The sequence below is a fragment of the Clavelina lepadiformis genome, chromosome 9 (genome assembly GCF_947623445.1).
Source record: "Clavelina lepadiformis chromosome 9, kaClaLepa1.1, whole genome shotgun sequence".
Classification (NCBI taxonomy): Eukaryota; Metazoa; Chordata; class Ascidiacea; order Aplousobranchia; family Clavelinidae; genus Clavelina; species Clavelina lepadiformis.
In genome coordinates this window covers 1,518,313-1,539,489 of record NC_135248.1, presented here as the reverse complement: position 1 = coordinate 1,539,489, position 21,177 = coordinate 1,518,313, and the positions used below count along the sequence as shown (strand labels likewise).

At 37.1% G+C, this 21,177-nt stretch overlaps 3 protein-coding genes and 1 long non-coding RNA gene across 5 annotated transcripts; 2 read left to right on the top strand and 2 right to left on the bottom strand.

The window, feature by feature from the left end:
• Positions 1-220: 220 nt before the first annotated feature.
• On the bottom strand, positions 221-3,670 carry LOC143470528 (synaptic vesicular amine transporter-like). Its single transcript, XM_076968719.1, has 8 exons — positions 3,479-3,670; positions 2,974-3,297; positions 2,403-2,579; positions 2,102-2,229; positions 1,853-2,009; positions 1,189-1,336; positions 890-1,050; positions 221-815 (listed from the first exon to the last, which is right to left on the bottom strand). The coding sequence occupies exons 1-8, from the start codon at positions 3,531-3,533 to the stop codon at positions 679-681; spliced, it is 1,287 nt and encodes a 428-aa protein (XP_076824834.1). The 5' UTR covers positions 3,534-3,670; the 3' UTR covers positions 221-678.
• A 1,441-nt stretch (positions 3,671-5,111) lies between these two features.
• LOC143470527 (synaptic vesicular amine transporter-like) lies at positions 5,112-10,248 on the bottom strand. 2 transcript variants are annotated; one of them, XM_076968718.1, is made up of 10 exons: positions 8,727-10,247; positions 8,085-8,417; positions 7,468-7,671; positions 7,198-7,340; positions 6,956-7,112; positions 6,469-6,631; positions 6,157-6,323; positions 5,946-6,084; positions 5,678-5,734; positions 5,112-5,331 (listed from the first exon to the last, which is right to left on the bottom strand). In XM_076968718.1, exons 1-10 carry the CDS (start codon positions 8,821-8,823, stop codon positions 5,292-5,294), a joined length of 1,500 nt encoding a protein of 499 aa, XP_076824833.1. In that variant the 5' UTR covers positions 8,824-10,247; the 3' UTR covers positions 5,112-5,291. The 2 variants fall into 2 exon arrangements, 1 of the variants encoding a protein (XP_076824833.1); XR_013119374.1 differs by lacking the exon at positions 5,112-5,331 and adding an exon at positions 5,435-5,525 and having other exon boundaries at positions 5,593-5,734; positions 8,727-10,248.
• A 1,011-nt stretch (positions 10,249-11,259) lies between these two features.
• LOC143470674 (synaptic vesicular amine transporter-like) lies at positions 11,260-13,830 on the top strand. The gene is made up of 7 exons (XM_076968939.1): positions 11,260-11,399; positions 12,213-12,500; positions 12,759-12,935; positions 13,137-13,273; positions 13,350-13,503; positions 13,584-13,734; positions 13,827-13,830. The coding sequence occupies exons 1-7, from the start codon at positions 11,321-11,323 to the stop codon at positions 13,828-13,830; spliced, it is 990 nt and encodes a 329-aa protein (XP_076825054.1). The 5' UTR covers positions 11,260-11,320.
• Positions 13,831-13,896: 66 nt separating this feature from the next.
• Positions 13,897-14,714, top strand: LOC143470877 (uncharacterized). The gene is made up of 3 exons (XR_013119416.1): positions 13,897-14,043; positions 14,116-14,255; positions 14,602-14,714. It is a non-coding gene; the product is annotated as an uncharacterized LOC143470877 (long non-coding RNA).
• Positions 14,715-21,177: the final 6,463 nt, after the last annotated feature.

The following is a 21,177-nucleotide window of genomic DNA, read 5'->3' as shown; positions in this document are numbered from 1 at the left end:
CACAAGTCTAGGCCTACTATTCGGAACCGGGCAAACTCATATCGAGGCTGTCTGACGTGCGTGTTGCTTTCTAGCCTTGCATTAATCAGAGTAAGATGATACCAATGACACAGGAAATTCAAAGGAACGCTTGCACGAAAGTCATTTGCAAAGTTTGAATATTGTCGATTAAAGTTTAATCTTTTGCTTAACTTTACAAACAGTTCAATATCATGTACAAGGGAGGTTCGTAAATAAAGCATGCAATTGCACAAGGACACTGTTAAGCACATCACCGAAGTAAGGAATCATTGTTTGAAATGTCATATTTTCGGCTTTCTTCGAGCTTCCACGACAAAAATCATTATTTAAACGTTGTTGTTGGAACTTTTGGAGCCGCTAAATGACACAGATTAATATCACAGAGCAAGCAACATAACTTAAGTAGAGTAACAACACTATGCAGTATGTATTATTTATCATATACTGAGACAGTATGAAGAAACTTTTGGTTTTACAAGAAAACCTTCGACCAACTTCTTATTTCTGTTGTTAAATATTTCTTTATTTCAGTGTTATCGCGTTGCTGACCCTTAGCGGCACGTGTATACAAACCTTGTATATACCGTACAAAGCTTATACTAGTGTGTACCCAGTAGTTTATCAAAGTGCATAAGACCCTTTCTCCGCGTTTACTTTTTATACTGCCGATTGCGGTTTCCTCAAATTCCAGAACACAAGGTTACACGTGGCGTGCACCATGCACATAAACCCCATCATCCACATGACATAGTGGAAGTTTGAAGTGGTCAGGATTGCGCAATAACACAAGAGACCTTAAAATAAACATAACTTTTAAATTGATGCCTAGCCAATCGTATAGCTTAACGTCACATTTACTAAATATTACCTGCAGCGAAACTAATGCTGAAGCCACAATCCGCAAGTGCAAAGACGGTCCCGTAATGGGATTTATGATTAGCTTCAAGCAACGAAGGCAAGTCGGGATAAATACTACCGGTAATAAAGTTAATCCCATAACCAATTGTGGGGACAGTTATGAACAAAAAGCTGACAAAAGGAAATAAGTTGGAATTGATTAATTATTTGTTGTTTCGTGTAAATTACTGACGACAAAAAATATTCAAAAGTTTCTAGACAAAATCTGTAATTTTTTCAAACAATTTTATCTCAATAAAAACTTTGAACCTTGGCGAAAGTGTCAACATAATTAATCCGATAAAGAGAATCACCATTCCCATCACTGTATCTATCCAAGGCCAGTTATTGAAAGGAAGTTTGCGGATCAGAATGGCTGACAACTCGAATCCAACAATCCCGTATAAAAAAACATCACCTACGTACAGTTACATATAAAAATACGCTGATTAATTATTTACCAGATTTAAATTGGATCTCTCATTAGCTTGGCATTTAGGTGCTCCAGTTTGAACGCTAAGTTTATGATAAAGTGTCTTGCTAAGCTACTTAGTTAATCGCAGCAAACCTGTTATAAGTATATAAGCACACGCACACACACACATATATATATATATATATATATATATATAATACAGTAAGTATTACCATTTCATTTGGTAGAGGATTATTGTACCTATTTTGCTTTGATTAACAACAAACCTAAAGTTCACTTAACTGTAGTTTAGAACATATTACGTAATCATTCAAATTTTATACATGTCGAGTCCCATATTAACAAAAGGAGCTCACCATCTTAAGCGTAGCAGAATTGACTAAATGCAAAAGTTTGCTAGCTACTAGAAAATAGATTTAATATTTACACAAAACATGCGAGTAACTGTAATAAACTGCTGAAAAGTTTAAGCATAAATATGCTTTTAAGACTACATACCCAGTTCCCATTTGGAGGGTTTTAAACGACGCATCAACAAGTCTGGAAATCCGCCAATTAACACACCTAACACGAATCCAGTTATCATCAAACTTTGTACAGCGAGCAGAATGCAGCTGACATTGGGTAACTTCGAAAGGGTCATTGGCTTCTTGTTCTAATGCAGATGACCAGTTTTTGTACCAATCTTAGAAAATCAACATACTTGAAAAAACGCAGAAAACTATCAGCAATGAAAATCCTACTCACTCTTTCAATCTTTAGACCGATGCAGAAAATTTGACAGAACCCGATCACAGTTATCAAAACGGCAAATACAAAAAACGGTATCATTTTATCTTGAAAGCTGTCCACCCCTTTCGCGAATACCGGTCCAGCTTCAAGAGAAATAGACATGACATTTACATTGTGACAGTCGATATGCTTATGCAGTTTACAAATTGATATGTAAAATTGTAACGACCTTATCCTCGTATACTCCACAACTTGTTTGCATTTTCCATTGAAAGATAACGTTACACAGAGAAGATATCCATTCAACAACATCTACCTGTCATGCCTATTGCCATGGATGACAAAGCCGTTCTGAACGTTTTTGCTCTTTCCTCCTTGTCATTAAAGATCCTGGCCATCATGGTCATCCCGCCCACCGTAACAAATGAAGATCCTAGGCCATGTAGAGCGGCCGATACAAGTAGAAAAAAATAAGACTGGCCGAATCCATAACCTGAAAATGAACATTTTCATAGTTTAATCGAAACAAGGTAAAGTTGCTTCTGTAGCTTGTCCTTATGATGTCTTTCTCGTTGCGAACCAATAAAATAGAGGTAGGTTATAATATCAAAATAATGTGAAGCCGTTAGGTTTTCAAAACGCTGTTTTATCTAAACTTAAGTTATGACGAAATACCTTAGAAATATCAACACCTTCTAAAAGATTAATTTAACTTTCCAGCCGTCAATAACAAACTTTCCATCACACAGATGAGTTCAAACAGCAGAGTGGACAATAGTTTGTACAAATCGACAAAAAATAAGAAAAGACAGACATTGTGTTTCAAAATACAGCTGTTAATCTAAGAGAATGAGCAGATAATTGTACAACAAAGAAGTACAACCAACCTATTGCAGTTAAAAGAAGGGCCAAAGTTCCTACAAACATAGGAACACCGTATCCGAAGCTGTCAATCAATGAACCAGATAATAGGTTAACCACCGACTGAACCGCTGGTTTAACAGCGAAAATTGCAGCAGGGTGGACATTCTGTGTTGCTAGAATAGCATGTTCATCATCTCTGAAATTTTGTGGCGTAACGCCTTGTATTGGTGCTGTCAGGTTTGTAGCTGTCGTCTCTGACGTAGCGTTTGCCGACAAACTAATGTCGTTGCGTTGGTCTGTATTCGAGATGAAGTGAGTATTGCTGAAGTCGGCTTGAAAAAACTGAACTGTAAAACAGGAAATGAAAATTAGGAATCAAAGAATTAATAGTTCATTAAGGTAAAAATTGCAACTGCATTTAGTAAAACTGTGTCCAGATAGAAAGGTTTCAGAAATGCTTTCAACTTTTTAGAAAGAAGACAAAGAACTTTAGGAATTAAAATATTAGGTTTGAAAATCGGCACCTACATGTCATCGATAAAAGACCGTAGTCGATTATCATCAGCAGATACACGATAAACATTGCTTGAAATATTTTCTTACTTCCTTCTTCTTCTTAGAAACTCATTTTAATAATTCGCTGAGTTGGAACAAATTTTTGCTTAGCCTCGTTATCTTAAGTTGAAGCTTCTGTAGCAAAATAATTGTAACTGACTTAGTTTAATAGTAGCTGAAAACGAAATATTAAATTACTGTTCATAAATATTGAAAACTATATTTTTGAACGTTTGCGTTAGAATTTGACATTTACTGTCGTTACTTTTTAAAAATCTTTTGGAGCAAGAGTTTTGGAGTTTATTTGTGTCAAAACAATCGCTTTCCTGTTATTGTCTTCGTCAGCACTTTGTCATATGAAAACAAACTATTTCTTCGTCTTCTACTTTGGTGACCAGCAAGCTAAACAAACTGAATATGAATAGACTTTTTCCGAGTTACTCTCTGAATGGCAAGATCTTATCGACCTTCTGTAATTAACAATAGAAATTGTCGATCTACATTGATTATTTTCTAGATTACAAGCTTGTAGGCATCTCATCAAAAAATTTCCCACGGGAGAGCAGCACATAACCTTTTTTTACGGAGTAAAGAAGAATTATTGCTTTAGTTTTATTTTACTTGGTTTTCAATGTTACGCATCAATTATTTTGAACTTTGCTGCACATTCGAAGAAAATAAAAGTCTTATTTTACGTGCAGTTAGTTACACGCAAAGTCTTACGCAGTTTACTTAAGTCGCTGACCATCTCACGATACGTGGTGAGCGACTTAAGTTAAACTCGAATGACCCACATAAAGCGTAATCAATAAAGATGAAGTGAATGACGTTAAAGTAAAAGGTTTTTATGCTTTTAGAAATACGTTCGGCGTAATTGATGGATTTATTGTCAGATTATAACAGAGCTTTTTTCGATCGATTTTTAACTTATTGAGTAATCTTGTGAAATATAATTGCTTCAGGCAACATGACTACCAGGTTATATTATTAAAGCTTTTAATTTAATATAGAGTAAATATGTAGAAAAGATCGTCTCATAATTAAAGTAACGCATTTCACCACAACCTCAATAATCTCATCGCACTGCATTGTTGTTAACTCATCCTTAAGGGCTCACTTCCCAATATAAAGACAATTTTGAGCCGGCAACACAGTGATTATTACGTGTTCGTACTCAATGCGTCATATTAAAAAAAGTAAGAAATTTTCCGGTCCAATGCGCATGTGACGTCGCTGTGAACAAGTTTTGTTGTTATTTTGGCGGTAGCTGGTCGCAGGTCTAGGCTAAGTTGTACATTTTTTGTGGGTTTGACTTTTTGCTTTTTTGGAGAATTTGTGCTGAATTTTTAAGTTTAAAACTTGCTGTAAAGTTTAGGTAGCTGTTATAGAAAACCGAGTACATGGATTTTGTCCAAATTAAGACTGCAGACAGTCATAACCTAGATGTAGTTGCAAGCCAAAATTCAGTGTAGGTTTATGATGTGAATTTGCGACAGTAGCGTCTTGATTTAATGTACTTTGCATTGAAAAGCCTATCTCTTTCAAATGGGTCATGACCCCTTAAATAGAAATTGAACAACAATTTATACACACTCGCATACCCAAATCATTTGCCATGTCTTTTTATTAGCGAAAACTTTTGAATTATTTCAGGAAAATCGCAATATCATGCAACGTACGCTATCGCACAGGAACATGGTTAAATACATAACTGAAGCAAGGACTCATTGTTTGAACTTATGTCTTCAGCTTCTCGTTGCTTCTTGAATAAAACTTACTCAAGTTTTTAAACGTTGCTGACAGATGTCGTGACTTTGGAGTTGACGCTGAAAGATAGCGAGCAATATTAGACTGTTTGCAGCATAATATAAACATTAGGTTTGTTATTCTTATAACCTTGGACAATAAAAATACAACTTAAACTGTAAAGACTACAACTTTTTTGCTATGTTTCGGGAAGTATTTCAGTTTTGTGCAAAATTTCCATGTGATTATCATGAAATGATATGTCATGACATTACGTGATTGTTATGTTGTGATTCATATGGAACACTCAACTTAAACTGTAAAGATATGTCATGACATTATGTTATGTTGTGATTCATATCTCATAAAGATAACAGCGCCAATGGGTCGTCAACGTTATTATAATGAGCTATGGCCACCACTTACCCGTTTTCAGCCTGGGATCGTTTCCTGTTTCTTTGCTCATGTTCAAACAACGCGGTTCTAAATGCAACTATAAATTTATTTCTATTTCTTGTCTTATGATTTTAGTGGCAATGCTAGTTGTTACTGGCAATTTATCACCATTATTTGGATTTGTCGTCCTCGACCGTAGCCTACGTTAGCACATGTCATACTAAGAGCTAATGAGGCACTACTAACAAAAAATGTTTGACGTCAAACTATACCAAACTACATCAAAATTTTTTCTCACATTTGTTTATCAACTATTCGTTCCACCTTGAAGATCACGACCACTATAAATGTGGCGTACAACAAGCAAACACAAGCAGACAGCAACATCAATATGACGTAGCTCGAAGCCTGCACGACTGCACCGGCGGCATAAATACCTGCAACCAAACAACAGTTACTCATTACTGCGTAAATAGTAGTCACATTATGTCATAACTACGGCTCGTGACCTGCAGTAAAACCAACACAGATGATAGCATCCGCCGATCCGTATACGGTGCCGTAGTTTGACATTCCACTAACTGCTACCAGCCTGGCCAAGCGTGGATAAACACAACTGGCAACCAACCCACAACCACAGCCAACAGCAAACAAAAAGATCATGATGTGGAATAGGCTGAACAAGAAAAAATATCTCGGTACGTCTGAACTGATATCTTTGCCTTTCTGGCAAGTTCCTTGTGATAAAAATGTTCAGAAACTATCAATTTGTAGACAAAATTTCAATCTTTAAACCTTTTTGAATGAAAATACATTTAAACCTTGATGAAAGTGTTACTGCCAACAGTCCCAAAGAAATGATGGCCATTCCCGCAATCATCAACGGGAAAAGAAAGTGGCAGGAGAGGGGCGAAGAAGGGACCAAACTTGCTGCCAGCTGGAACCCAAAAAACGCAGGAAGAAAAACAAAAACCTTACTGGTACCTAGAAACAGTTCATTGTAAAAATAAAATCACTTGTGTGAAAAACTTTGGCTTAGAATTTTAGCTACTTGATATTTTGTCTCTAAAGCTTGTAATTGAAACTATAGCTTTAATGCAATTTAGTAATTGGTAACTAAATAACTGATCAGAACCTAAACTCATTTTAAACCAAAGTTTTCGGAGCAAAATCCTTGGCTAATCGGAAATTGGCCTCCACAATTTCTTATCAAGTTTATTTACAAAAAACGATTGTAATGTAGACAACATAGACAGCTGAGATTTTTTATACATGAAAATGCATATAGGCTAATAATGGCAGTTTTACCTGAAATTAATTCGGGAAATGACATGAAACGACAAGTTAACCAGCTTGAAAATCCGCCGAACAATACTCCTACCACCAATCCAAGTATCAGAAGGGCTTCCAGCACTAGCATGTAGAAGTGTTTCGGGAATTTCCACACGACGATTGGTTTCTTATCCTAATACAGATTATAATTTATTCTCTAACGATCTCACAGAGACAAGCATGCCTAATACAGTCAAAATATCAATCAATGCATTAACCTTTTTAACTTTTTTGGTGTCCAAATAATTGTGGAAAAGCTGACAGAGTCCGAGCAAAGTTATAGCCACGGTAATGACGAAAAACGTGGCTGCATTTGTAGTAGAGTTACCAGGGTCCAGTACGCTCCAGACTGCCAGCACGCCTTCAAAACAATGTAATACACTCTACTAAGTTGATGTTGTCTGAACGGTGTTAACCAAACAAACTAGTAATAGGCACATAATTGTAATGCTGTCATGTTTAACAAACACCCCTTGAACAGTATCCACCTGATATGGAAGCTGCTACCGATGCCCAAATAGTCAGATAGTCGATATGCCCGATAGTCAGCCCAAATATTTTTCCTCGTTCTTCATTGTTGTTGAAGGTCTTCGCCAGCATAGTCATCCCGCCTACCGTAACACATGAAGACCCAATGCCATGTATAGTGGCCGATACAAGAAGAGCAGGGTAACTCTGGCCCAGGCCAAATCCTAAAATGAACGTTTTTAGTTCAATTGAAACAATATTAAATGATTTTTTTCTTCTGCTTCTTCATAAAAACGTCGCCAATGCAGACCAGTACAAATGAATCCACATGAAAAGAACCGATGTTAGACCAAGACAAATCTAACAGTGTTAACTGGATTAGACGTCAGAGAATGTTGTACCAAAGCTTATACTTTGAAGAACGAGTCACTGACTCATTCTAATATGACTAAACTAATCTTTACCCTGAACCGAACAAATTAAATTTTGCCCCCAATTAAACAAAAGCGTTGTTGTAGATTTGTCTGAGTTATGCAAAAGTAAAAAATGAGTTTGAAAAAGTGTTGAGTTGATCTGAGTGATTGAACTTCATATATGTAAAAATATAGACTACTGCAGAATGGTAAAAGTAACCGACCTATTGCAGTTATGAAGAGAAATCCGGTTCCAGCATACATGGCAACCTTGTGCCCGAATCTGTCGATGATTGGACCTATGGCAACGCTGGAATAAGCTTGAAATATCGATCTAGTAGCATAAATGGTGGCTTTGTTGAGGTTTTCAAATAAAGGAAAATCTTTTTCAGCTTCCTTTAAACTTCGTGGCGTGACAACTTGCTGTGCAGACGACACATTTACAGTTGCCAACCCAAACGTGGCGTTTGTTGTCCTGGTACCGTTAATGCTTGTTTCCGTCAAGTCTGATTCACATATCATGGAGGATTTCCCAAGGCTCTTTGGAACGACCAGGGCTGTAAAACAAAAAACTTGAAGCTTTAAAGCATTCCCAGCATTGTAATTCAAGCACATGATATGAAACCCAAACATCAACTACAAAAATGGTTTACAGTGAAGCGTATTTAAAGACATTTTTTGTTTTAAGAACTTCCCAAAAACTTTTAGCTAGCTTGATAAAGTTTGACATGACGCCTTTGCATGTCTTCCAAGTTGTTTATAAAAAAAACAGTGCAATTACTGACAATGTACCGAGATTACAAACGTTTTGGACATAAACACTCATTAAATGCTGAAAAATCCCAGGTATTAAAACAAACACTTACACGTCATCGATAGAAGCCCGAAATTGGTTGCCATAGTGAGAGTGACGATAACCACAGCAACCACTTTGAACATGAATAGTTTTTGATTGGAATGCATTCTTTCTTTGCCTTGGGTAAATGATCTACGAGCTTAGTACAGTATTTACGATAGCTTAACTTAATGCTTACATGCTTAATAACTTAATGATTCAGAAAAACGAATTTGTAATTGGTTCAGTTGGGATGCTATTCTGGCCGTACACTGGTTTGGTCGGGCCATGTTAAATATCGGGAAGAAAACGAGGCGCCACGGACTTTGACGCGGTGCTGTCGTTTCTGTCTGCCATTGTTAATAGTTGATTAAGATCGTACGAAATGCAGAATATATACAGTACACCACAACACAACCATTGAGATGAGCATATATTCTTCTTCTTTGATAATAACAAAATAAAACAAAACTACATAAAACACAAGTTGCTTATTTGAAACAACACTCATTTAGTCTCAACCAAATACCACATCTTTTCAGCTTTTGCCTCGCACAGGTACTGAAATATTTCTTTGACGTCGCTATAACAACCACAACTGTCAGCGCAGTACCGTGACGCCGCGCTTTTTCCTCGTTCTCTGACAGAGTTGCACCGTTCTGGTACAGACCAGTGTGCGGCTATAGGCTGGCATCCGTTGAGCGGTATATATGTATGTAGGCCTAATAATAACTTCAAAGTATAAAATTTACTTCTAAATTCTAATTTAATAAACTTCTTTATAAACTGCATTAAAAAATTAACTACAAATAACATATACTTGTTACCCTTGTGGTTATTTCATTGCATACGACGATTACTGTTCAAACTTGATAAAAATTAATGAAACGTTTGGCTTACATATATGATACTACAGTATTACTTTGTTCATACAAAAATCCACTGGTATTAAACATTTCTTATTTGACTAGTCTATAACAAAAGTAGCACCATAACTTTGGCTTCTCACAGTCAACGATGAAGAATAAATAACACATTGCAACTGACCGCAACACTGTCTGATACCAGTAACCTATTTGAACTGGTCGTCGGCATATCACCAGTTGCAGTAACCAAATTGACAAAGATGCGATTATTTCACGGTAAAAATTCGTGCGTTCGATGCTATTTTCAACAGTTCCTTGTTAACCAATGTTACGACGTAGTAACCTAAATCTAACTTCAATCAAACCCTAAAATGAACTTTGGTCATATGCTTTGTGACCTACATGCAGTGAAATAATCTCTTCCAATAGACAAACCCTGCAGCTTCAGTCTGACAGTGCAACTTAAAAGCTACTGTACATGCGTTATTACATGCGTATATGAAACAGCTCATTCGTTCTTACCCTTATTCTGCAGCTTAAGCTGATAAAGTCTGACATCATGTCTCAGCAACCACAGTGAGCGGTGTGCCGTAATCTGTCGGCTTTGAAAAGACTTCATGAAAAAGCAAACCACATGTCGCTGACTGCTGTTCTAGCTCTGTTATTAGGATTAACCTAGATTCAGCGTCTTCAATCGACCGTTCCAATAAGTAACATCTGCCCAGTGCTGCAATAATGAGCTAGAAGGCTGGTAGACTGGAACTGACTTCAGCTCGTCGAAGGAACTGAAAAACACGCCGCCGGCTGCTGTTCGAATTCCCTTTGTTTAATTAGGGTCAACCTCGATGCAGCGTGACTGACCGTTCTAATGGGCAACATATGCCTCGTATTCTAACAGCTGGTAGATTTTGTGCGTTTAGAAATATTGTCCACGTACTTTTGATGGTAGAATATAATCCCGGCGGGGTTCTAAACTTAATTATAATCTTGTGAAAGATAATTGCGTCAAGCAACGTAAACCTTTCGTTACATTATCAACGCATTCAACATGTGCATTGAGACTATGTTAGATTTGGATCAAGGTCGACTACAACATCATTAATTTCTATGAATTCTGAAATATTAATTTACTACCTAATCGAAACCTTACAGACGCGCATGTGGTATCACATGATAATAAGTAACAATAAAAAGTTACCTAAACATCTTGGAGGTTATCTCCTACAACAGGGTTTTAAATTAGACTAATCAAGTTATACTCAAAACGAAAACACTGATGGCAAGACAAAAGAGATTTAACTCGCCCCACACACAAAAACAAGCCGAGTGCTAATTTAATTTCCTTCGTTTAAATTAGTCAACTTGCAGACGCGGAGTGACTTCTCCATCGAGTAACATATGCCTCGCAATTGGCGTTTCAGTTCTCCATCTCAGTGTAGTTGACCGGTTGTCGGTGATGAGTTTGCCAGGTCAAGCTTAAAGCCTTAGAATTGCCTTGAAATTAACTGCAAGGCAGACAGTTGTACGTTCGTTTTTAAAAGGAATATCTTTTGACAGAAGCTTCTAGATTTCTAGTGACCAGGACTTTGTGTCCTAAGTTCGGGAGATTTTACAGTGTAGTCAAGTTATGACACGTTTGTGTTAAAAGCATCATGCTTGATGTAAAACAGCGTCAACAAACTACAAGTTTGTTTTTTAGGAGTTTTAAGTTAAGATTATAAAGTTGGAATATACCAGTGAAGCTTTGTGTAGTAGCAAAATGCAATCTAGCAACACACTAGGTGTGGTTATCTTGCTCTGCGTTTTGTCTCTCACTTACAATCTTTCAATAACAACAAGTAAGTGCAAAACTATCCTTATCCTGAGTCTTTTAATCCTTAGAATTAGTTATTATTTTCAAAGCTTTATCAGAAACAGTTTTATTCTCGACCCAATGCTACTAATAATTAGTAAACAATTATTGTTTTGCAAATTCTTCGCAAACAATTGAAAATATGCAAAGTGCGTCGGTGCCATACAAAAAGGTTTTGAGCAGTCACTGAAAGGTTCGTGAAACAAATCTCGTGACGCTGCGGTATCCCGACAATTCTAAGAATCAATTGAATTGTGGGGTTAGCCTAGTGTTATTGTCCTATGACGTAATCTGCATAGCACATCAGTGCGCCCTGAGCTTTGTACATTCAGCACCCCCTTTGCGATGCTAATATTTGCCATTACCGCCTATTTTTCAATTGATCAGGCAGCGCATAACCATTGTCATGAGGCAAGATGTAGAATTGTAGATGGTTGTCGCCCAATTCATATTTCCAACAATGTCTGCCGCGAAATCTTGTTGTTTCGGATTTTAATAATAAAATCATGTAATACTACCACAGTTAATTAATCCGGATCAAACGCAAGTTAACTAAAAAGGATTTCTTTTGGTTTAGTTTGAATCTTTACATTCCATTTTGCTTCATTCCATAAACCCTTTTAAACTCCAAACAACATACTGGAAACTAATTGGTTTCAATTTCCGAAACTCTATTAAATCTATTTCATACTACAATCATATATGAACCCAATTATAAGTTCACCACCCACATTCGTCTGTTCGATTACTTTAAGTTGTCGATTTTATTGATTTTTTATTGATTACATTTTGTCTTCAGTTTCAATAATTCCGTCTGTCCTGTGGAAAAGTCATTTGGAGTCAAATCCATATTTATACAATGCAAGCAATAACGGTATTGCAACGATCGAAGGTGATATGTTACAAAGCATGGAAGACGCGAGGAAAGCGTTCATCGCTACGCAGGGTGTGAAAATTTCCTCCATTTTTATCTGCAAAATGGCCGTCCAAGTCGTTACTGATATGTTTGTTGGTCCATTGATTCACAGGATCGGATACAAGGTTCCCATGTTTGCTGGGACCGTTGTTATGTCGTTATCTGCCATAGGTAGGTTTTGCTCTACTACTGTTTATATTGTACAAGTATCTGAGGTCATATGAAGAAGTTTTCATTTTTATAACAACCACGTTCAGTCTGGTGAATTCAAAGCTAAATTATGTTAGTTTTGGTCACCTTCTTTCGTAATTTGTGACTAATACGTTTAGACCTATTTGATTGAAATTATGTTGCCAACCAGGATACTCATGAACGTCATAGAAACGTTTTATTACATTTACAAAAAATTTAAACTTGTTTACATTTCAGGTTTTGCACTGGCCAAGTCGTACCCTGCCCTATTTGTATCGGTCGCCATTCAAGGCATCGGTGCTTCATGTAACGTGGTGGGCGGGATGACCATGCTGGTCAGTACTGTCACCGACAAGAATCAAAGAAGACACGTGATTAGATTGTCTTTGTCATCAATATTACTTCGAGTGGCAAGTAGGTTCAGAATTGCGAAAAAGCATTGACGTTGAATTCAATTTTGTTACTTGAAGGAAATCAAATCAATTATCAAGTATACGTATACGACAATTATGACATTGCAGTTTACCATCGCTTTTTACATTGCTTCAATAATAACAGTTGCTTTGTATTATAGGCTGTAGCTATTATGTAACAATACCCTATTTTGATTAAAAGTCGTACCATGGAGTGAGGATATTGTGGGAACTTTTCAAGATAAAATTGTAAAACTTTGCATTGTTACTGCCTTGATTGCTTTACATGGTTTATTCCTGCTGCTTTTTAATATTCCGAAGATTGAAAGGAATGAAAAAGTTAGTCTGTTGTCATGATTTATAACGTTCGTGGTTTGAACACTTTGACTTTTGTTCCTTAACTTTTCTGCTTTAGGCAAAGCAGCCTGTGGCCTTATTGCCTTTGCTCAATGACAACGACTTTTCAAGAGCTGGGGTAATTCTGGTTGTAATAGGCTTAGTGCTGGGAACGCTAACTGAGTCATGTTCAGTATGGTCAATATCTGGCGTAGACTTACAGTGGCAAACAGGTATGACTACATTCATGCAGCTTTTTTCACTTGATACTCTTAGGAATACATCCCCGCTTTATAATGTATTTTTGTTCCAGTTTTGGCTATCTTTTCTTGTGGCATTGCCTTGGCAATTAGATTGTCAATTATGAGCAGTCGTCCGAGGTTTCCACTCAGACGTTGGATGGGAACAATATTGGGCTTGTTCACAGCTACCGTCGGATTAACTTCGTTCCCACTTTCGTTGAGGTTTGTTTAGGAATAAAGATTCAGTGTTTTTTCACAACTCAATGTGTTGTAAAGAACGTTTTGCATACCAATAAGTTCTTTCCTGTTTTCAGGTAATGCATGCTAAGCACAGATTATATACTGAGACACTTATGTTATTCAGGTTATTTTCCATAAACTCGTCGACCATTACACTTATGATCGGGTTTGTCTCGGTTGCCACTAACATTTATCCAAACTTGACGTCACTCGCTGAAAAAAATCAGGACTCGAACTATGCTGCCGTCTACGCGTTGGCGGACCCTATACTCAATTTCGGTGTTATTACAGGTAACGTTGCGTAAGTGTTTCGTGAAGTTACACCATTTGCTTATCAAAACTTTTAAAAAATGCATTTCTTAGGTGTGTTGGTTACCAGCGGAATTTTACCAGTTACTTGCATTTACCCAGTACTGATGTTAATCATGCCTTGCGCCTATCTTTTGTACGTCAAGTTTATATATGGCTGAAAGGCAGCAACCATCAATGCTTAGTGTAAAGAGGTGAGAGCAAAACTCGGTGTCAGGTTGATCAAGTTAACAAAACAACATCTGAGTTAACAAGTCCTTAGGTTAAATTGACCGACCACAGAAAATCTGTTTACTTTATGCAAGGCGTGTTAGGTATAGCTTATATATAAAAGTAAACTGCTATGAGCTGGAATTAATGAGATTGATGTTGATTGCATCAATGACAACTGTTTAGTGTGGCTTGTTTGAAAATTGTCATTCTAGAATAACTGAACAAAATTACTTATTTAAAAATGGCGAAAACTTGATTGTATTTTTAACAGGGAAAAATGTAGTGTGTGCTTTTTTTCACACTTACAAATTAACCTCTATACTTCAGCATCTGCTCAACTGCTTGAAGAAATCAAACAACAACATGTAAAAAGAACGATAGATGTTTGTGCTTGAAACCGTAAAAGATGTCATTTCAAACAATGAATTCTTACTTGAGTGATGTCTTTGTGCAATCGAATGATTTATTAATGAAGGAATATTTTAAAATTTTCTTGAACTACAAGACATACTGTGTAGGTGTTAAATGAAAATACTTGTATCTTAACTTCACAAACCGTTCGTGATTTGTGTTCTATTTCCATAAATGATTGCTTTGCTATTGTCTTGATTTGTTATTGGCTCTGTGACATGATTAGGCCTACTTCAGCTAGAAATCCAACACCTTGTCAAATGAAGGACATAGGACAAAGTTAATCCGCCGGTGATATTGATGTTATGCGAAATCCTTTGTATTGTGGACAAAATAGGTGTTTAGGCGCTTTATTCAATCTTACTCTCCTAGCATAGTTAGTTAAATGTGTAACGGATGTGGTTCTGGCCTGCCGCTGGGTAATTACAACCAAACAGATGTGGCCAACTCACAACTCAAACGTTTTGAGCATTTTTGCGTTTATGAAATGTTCTGCAGAATTCTCTCATGTGTGGTACCTGTTACAATTCCAGATATAAGAGGGCGCTTCAGGTGGTGTAAGCTAGTTCAGTAGGACAAAATCGTGTTTAGTTCTGCATTCTTCCACTTCATAAATTAATATGACAATTTTTCTTATGGATATTTTACAGGTTGTCCGAAATTTTATTTGAGGCCACATAACGATGTTGCTAAGATAAGTAGGCTAAAGCTTTTCTTTGGGCTGGAAGACGCTGTTTTCATTTTCTTCCATGTTGTGATGTTGCAATTACGTATCTGTTGTTTACCGCTTTTTTAGTGCATAACGTTATATTTACTATAAATCATTCTCGGCTCCCAACACAATTATTATCCAACTGAACAATAGTTGATGGATAACTAGTGCCGTCAACATGTTCCCCTTTTCATTATGAGAATTCAAACTAATCCTGTGTAATTAACGACATAATCAGTAAAGATTATAAAGTTGGAATATACCAGTGAAGCTTTGTGAAGTAGCAAAATGCAATCTAGCAACAATCCCTCGGGGTACGCTGGGGTTGGAGTTGGACAAGCTTCTTTCCACGAAAGGTGGAGTTCATCATTGATCCGGAGGTGGGAAAATCGACGTTGTTGTTTCGTCACAGCGGGGACGACCCTTAGTGGTTTGCTTTCAAACGTAACTAGGTTTCCCCTTCCTTGCTAGGTTGCTTTGCAGATGGAAGGTGGTGAGACTTCTTTCAGCAAAAACCGATGACAGTTGAGAACCTCGTGGAGAAAGAAAAACTTGCTAGATATTCCTTCTCAGTTGACGGCTTTCTTATTTCCTTTGCTGGAAACCATGTTGTTGTTGTTGTTGTGCATGTGCCGTCAGGGAACAGTCTTTTCACTGAATTTGCCCTGGCACAGAACAGCTAATAACTTCACCTTCACCTACAACGTTTCCCTTGACAACCATTGACCGAGATTGATTAACCACTATACGCTCTGAAAGCAACCGGGGTTGCTTACAACTCAGTGTGCTTACAGACGAAGCGGATAACCTTAAGGTAATTATGTAATTTACAACTATGCCGATTGTTGACAAGCCTGCCAACAAATTGTTGGTATAAATTGTGACTCGAAAACGCAACCTGGAGTCAAACTGACAATAGAAAAAGAAGCCAACAACGAAAAAATTCGAAGTATCCGTTTCATCATTAGACTTCCTTTCTTGTACAGGGTATGGATGAACCGGGTATACCAAAACAAAAGTTGATGAAAAGAATTGCTTCAAATCGTGGTAACTTACTTACAGCCATGATACGACTTAACTGAACTCACCCTCATGGCCAAACTGTAGAACACGGAATTAAATTACTGTCCCGTTCCCAGCTTCCTTAAAGGTGCTTTGTCCACCATGTTCAGATGCTGGGAATGCTTCTACTGCTTTAAAGCTTGAAGTGTTTTGTTTTATAGCCCTAGTCGTTCCAAAGAGCTTTGGAAAAACCCCCATGATATGTGAGTCACCTTGACCAAAGCAAGCATTAACGATAACAGGACAACAAACGCCACGATGGAGTAGGCAACTGCAAATGTGTCGTCACGACACGAAGTTTAAAGGAAGCTGAAAAATATATTTTTTGATGTAGCCTAGTTTGGTAAAGTTTGACGTCAAACATTTTTTGTTACTAGTGCCTCATTAGCTCTTAGTATGACATGTGCTAACGTAGGCTACGGGTCAAGAACGACAAAAGCCAAAAGATGGTGATAAATTGCTGGTAACAACTAGCACGGCCACTAAAACTATAAGACAAGAAATAGGAATAAATTTACAGTTGCACATACAACCACGTTGTTTGACCATGAGCAAATGAACAGGAAACGATCCCAGGCTGAAACCGGGTAGCCTATGTGGTGGCCATAGCTCATAATAATGTTGACGACCCATTGGCACTGTTATCTTCATGAGACATTGTCAAAGTTTATGACGAATAACAAACCGTGTAATAACGAAAATGCCGACAAACAACAAATTAATTTTCACTGAATCTGCCCCTGCACAACACAGCTGATAACTTCACCTTCACCAACGATGTTTCCCTGGAAGTGCTTTTAAAGAAGCAGGAATTTAGGAGAGACGTGTTTACAATTTGCCTACGGATGGGTAACGACAACCGACAAGCCAACCAACAACCGAGTTTGACTAACAACTATAGGCTCTGAAAGAAACTGGGGTTACTTACAATACAGTCTGCTTACAGACAAACCGGCGAACCTTAAGGTAATTATGTAATTTGCAACTATGCCAACAAATTGTTGGTATAAACTGTGACTCGAAATCGCAACCTGGAGTCCAATACTAATTGACAATTGACAAAGAAGCCATCAACGAAAATTCAACGTATCAGTTTCATCATAAAACTTCCTTTCTTGTACAGGGTATGGATGAACCGGGTATACCAAAACAGAAGTTGATGAAAAGAATGGTTTCAAATCCACAAAACCTCACTTAAAATTGAAAAAACATACTGCAATTGAATTGGTTTCAATTTACGAGACCAATCATACGTTAGCCACGCTCATTCATTTTATTGATTACATTATTAGTTGTCGATTTTATTGATTTTTCATCGATTCCATTTATTTTCAGTTTCAGTTATTCCGACCGTTCTGTGGAAAAATCTTTTACAGTCAAATCCATATTTGTACAACGCAAGCAACAATGGTAATATAGCGACAGAGTATAATGTGTCGACAAACGTCACGTTACAGACACCGACTATAAATTCGACTTCAACTTGGCAAACAATTACGTCATAAAGTATAGAAGAGGCGAAAAACATTTATTGCAACGCAGGGTGGAATATGACGTTGAATGGGAACAACGTTGGGTTGGTTCCAAAATCATAGACCGTTTATGAGCCAATATTTGTGGCACTATAACTGTTGGCATTATAGGTTTTTCGTATCACAAATCCTGACTAAATGATAATGATGAAAATGCCGACCAACAACAAATTAAACTGCCTGCAACCCAATGTTACAACGTATTTCTTATTATTGGCCTAGCTGACGCTACAACCAACGCAGATCTTGCAACCAGGTAAACATAGACAGTAGCATAAATTTCAATGTAACCAATGACTGGAGGTCAGGGAACAGTCTTTTCACTGAATTTGTCCTGGCACAGAACAACTAATAACTTCACCTTCACCAACGACGTTTCCCTTGACAACCATTGACCGAGATTGATTAACCACTATAGGCTCTCAAAGCAACTGGAGTTGCTTACAACTCAGTGTGCTTACAGACGAAGCGGCTAACCTTAAGGTAATTATGTAATTTACAACTATGCCGATTGTTGACAAGCCTGCCAACAAATTGGTGGTATAAATTGTGACTCCAAAACGGAACCTGGAGTCCAATTGACAATAGATAAAGAAGCCAACAACGAAAAAATTCGAAGTATCCGTTTCATCATTAGACTTCCTTTCTTGTACAGGGTAATAGGGTATGGATGAACCGGGTATACCAAAACAAAAGTTGATGAAAAGAATGGCTTCAAATCGTGGTTACTTACTTACAGCCATGATACGACTTAACTGAACTCAGCTTCATGACAAAACTTTAGAACACGGAATTAAATTACTGTCCCGTTCCCAGCGCCCTTAAAGGTGCTTTGTCCACCATGTTCAGATGCTGGGAATGCTTCTACTGCTTTAAAGCTTGAAGTGTTTTGTTTTATAGCCCTAGTCGTTCCAAAGAGCTTTGGAAAAACCCCCATGATATGTGAGTCACCTTGACCAAAGCAAGCATTAACGATAACAGGACAACAAACGCCACGATGGAGTAGGCAACTGCAAATGTGTCGTCACGACACGAAGTTTAAAGGAAGCTGAAAAATATATTTTTTGATGTAGTTTGGTAAAGTTTGACGTCAAACCGGCGAACCTTAATGTAATTATGTAATTTGCAACTATGCCAACAAATTGTTGGTATAAACTGTGGCTCGAAAACGCAACCTGGAGTCCAATACAAATTGGCAATTGACGAAGAAGCCATCAACAAAAAATTCGACGTATCCGTTTCATCATTAAACTTCTTTTCTTGTACAGGGTATGGATACACCGGGTATACCAAAACAGAAGTTGATGAAAAGAATGGCTTCAAAGCGTGCCTGCTTACAGCCGTGATCCGACTTAACTGAACTCAGCTTCACGACAAAACTGTAGAACACGGAATTGAATTACGTCATAATTACTCCCGTTTTCCCAGCACCCTTAAAGGTGCTTTGTCCACAATGTTCAGATAAATAAAGGTAACGAGAATTTGTGATGCGGATGAAACATGTCGTGAATAGATTTTTTCTAAACCTTTTCGTGTATATGCTAATGTTGTGTCTATGTTACATAGCCTTTTGTATATATGATGTACAAGTCATCGTGTAAACTGTAACGTTTACATCATGGTTCAACTTTTGCAATTTTCACCTGTTACCCATTGGAGACTACAGCCGTTATAAACAGAAGCTTTAACATGTTCAGAAGAAATTTCACAATAAATATTTAATGTTTTCAACAATATTTTTGAATGATCTTTAGGCTTCTTTATTACTTGGTTACTGCGTAAAAAAGAAGCTTCTACAGACGTGGGCATCGCTGTATAGGTGATACATATTCATAAATCAATCATTTGCTCAATGTTTTACGTCAAGCTGTAAAATCTCAGGCTATAAAACACACACAAGAAATATTATCATATTAATTTACGAAGTGGGAGAATAAAAATCTAAACAAGTTTTTGTCCAACTGAAATAGCTTACACCATCTGTAGCGTCCCTCTTGTCTCCACAATTATAATTGGTACAACAAATGAAAAGATAATTCCGCAAACAAAGTTCAAAACCGCAAAACTGCTTAAAACGTTTTAGGTGTAGGCTGACCCCACATTTTGGTTGTAACTTGCCAGTGGCAGGCTAGGACCACGTACGCTAAACGATAAAAGTACTCTGCTAGGAGAGTGAGAGTGAACGAAACGCCTAAGCACCTAATTTATACACGGTACAAAAGATTTCGTATAAAAATAATACCACCGATTTTGACGTATTAACACTGTCCTTAATATTCTTCATTTAAGTCTCATGAGTTCGTTTACTAATTGCAGTAATCATGTCACAGATCCAACAACAAATGAAGGCCATAGCAAAGCCATAATCTATGTAAATGGTGTGGGTGTGGGTCATTGTAATACCGTTGTTGCTTGCATTGTACACATATGGTTTTAACTCCAAGTGATTTTTCCACTGAAAGGTCGGAATAACTGAAATTGAAAATAAAATGGATTCGATGAAAAATCAATCAAATCGACAACTTATCATGTAACCAATAAAATGAATGAGCGTGGTGAATGTATAATTGGTTTACTGATCTTAGTATGAGGTAGACTCTACTTAGTAGAGTCTCGTAAATTGGAACCAATCCATTACCAGGATGTTTGTTCAATTTTAAGTTGATGTGTGTGGTACAGTATATTGAAACGAAATACAACACAGTGAATTAAATTTAAGAAAAAACTCTCAGGTTTGAAAATCAGCACTTACCCATGGTTGACAGAAGGACGAAGTTGATGAAAAAAATACAGAGCACGTTAAGCAAAGCTGGCATTTTGTTATTTTCTCCAAGCCAAATCATGTTGATTTTTTTTACCAAGAGTCGCTTATGATCAGAGTTTCGCAATCCTAGCTTAAATCCCTGTATTAATAACCGTATGGAATTCATACTATAATGAATATTATTGATAATTAATTTATTTTTGTAATAATTTAACTAATAATTTTTCTAATACGTATACGTTACGATTCATATGTAGGCTCACATGACTACGTAGAACGTACTCATGCATATTACAGTCGATTTTTCCAGTCGTACTGCATTACTTAAATTAAAACTGAAATTGTATGAAAACACTAAAAGTGGAAATGCAAAATTTGTGTGTATCGTCAAAACGTTTTCAAGTAAGCTCATTGATAAATCC

Bases quoted from the DNA above. Each gene is read 5' to 3' on its own strand.
- LOC143470528 (XM_076968719.1), bottom strand. From the start codon at position 3,533: ATGTTTATCGTGTATCTGCTGATGATAATCGACTACGGTCTTTTATCG. The intron at 3,298-3,478 runs GTAGGTGCCGAT...CCTGTTTTACAG, and splicing joins CGGTCTTTTATCGATGACAT to TTCAGTTTTTTCAAGCCGAC. The intron at 1,337-1,852 runs GTATGTAGTCTT...AACTGTACGTAG, and splicing joins ACCCTCCAAATGGGAACTGG to GTGATGTTTTTTTATACGGG.
- LOC143470527 (XM_076968718.1), bottom strand. From the start codon at position 8,823: ATGCATTCCAATCAAAAACTATTCATGTTCAAAGTGGTTGCTGTGGTT. The intron at 6,632-6,955 runs GTAAAACTGCCA...AACTGTTTCTAG, and splicing joins ATTTCCCGAATTAATTTCAG to GTACCAGTAAGGTTTTTGTT. The intron at 5,332-5,677 runs GTAAGTGGTGGC...GCTATCTTTCAG, and splicing joins CGATCCCAGGCTGAAAACGG to CGTCAACTCCAAAGTCACGA.
- LOC143470674 (XM_076968939.1), top strand. From the start codon at position 11,321: ATGCAATCTAGCAACACACTAGGTGTGGTTATCTTGCTCTGCGTTTTG. The intron at 11,400-12,212 runs GTAAGTGCAAAA...TTTTGTCTTCAG, and splicing joins CAATCTTTCAATAACAACAA to TTTCAATAATTCCGTCTGTC. The intron at 12,501-12,758 runs GTAGGTTTTGCT...TTTACATTTCAG, and splicing joins TATGTCGTTATCTGCCATAG to GTTTTGCACTGGCCAAGTCG.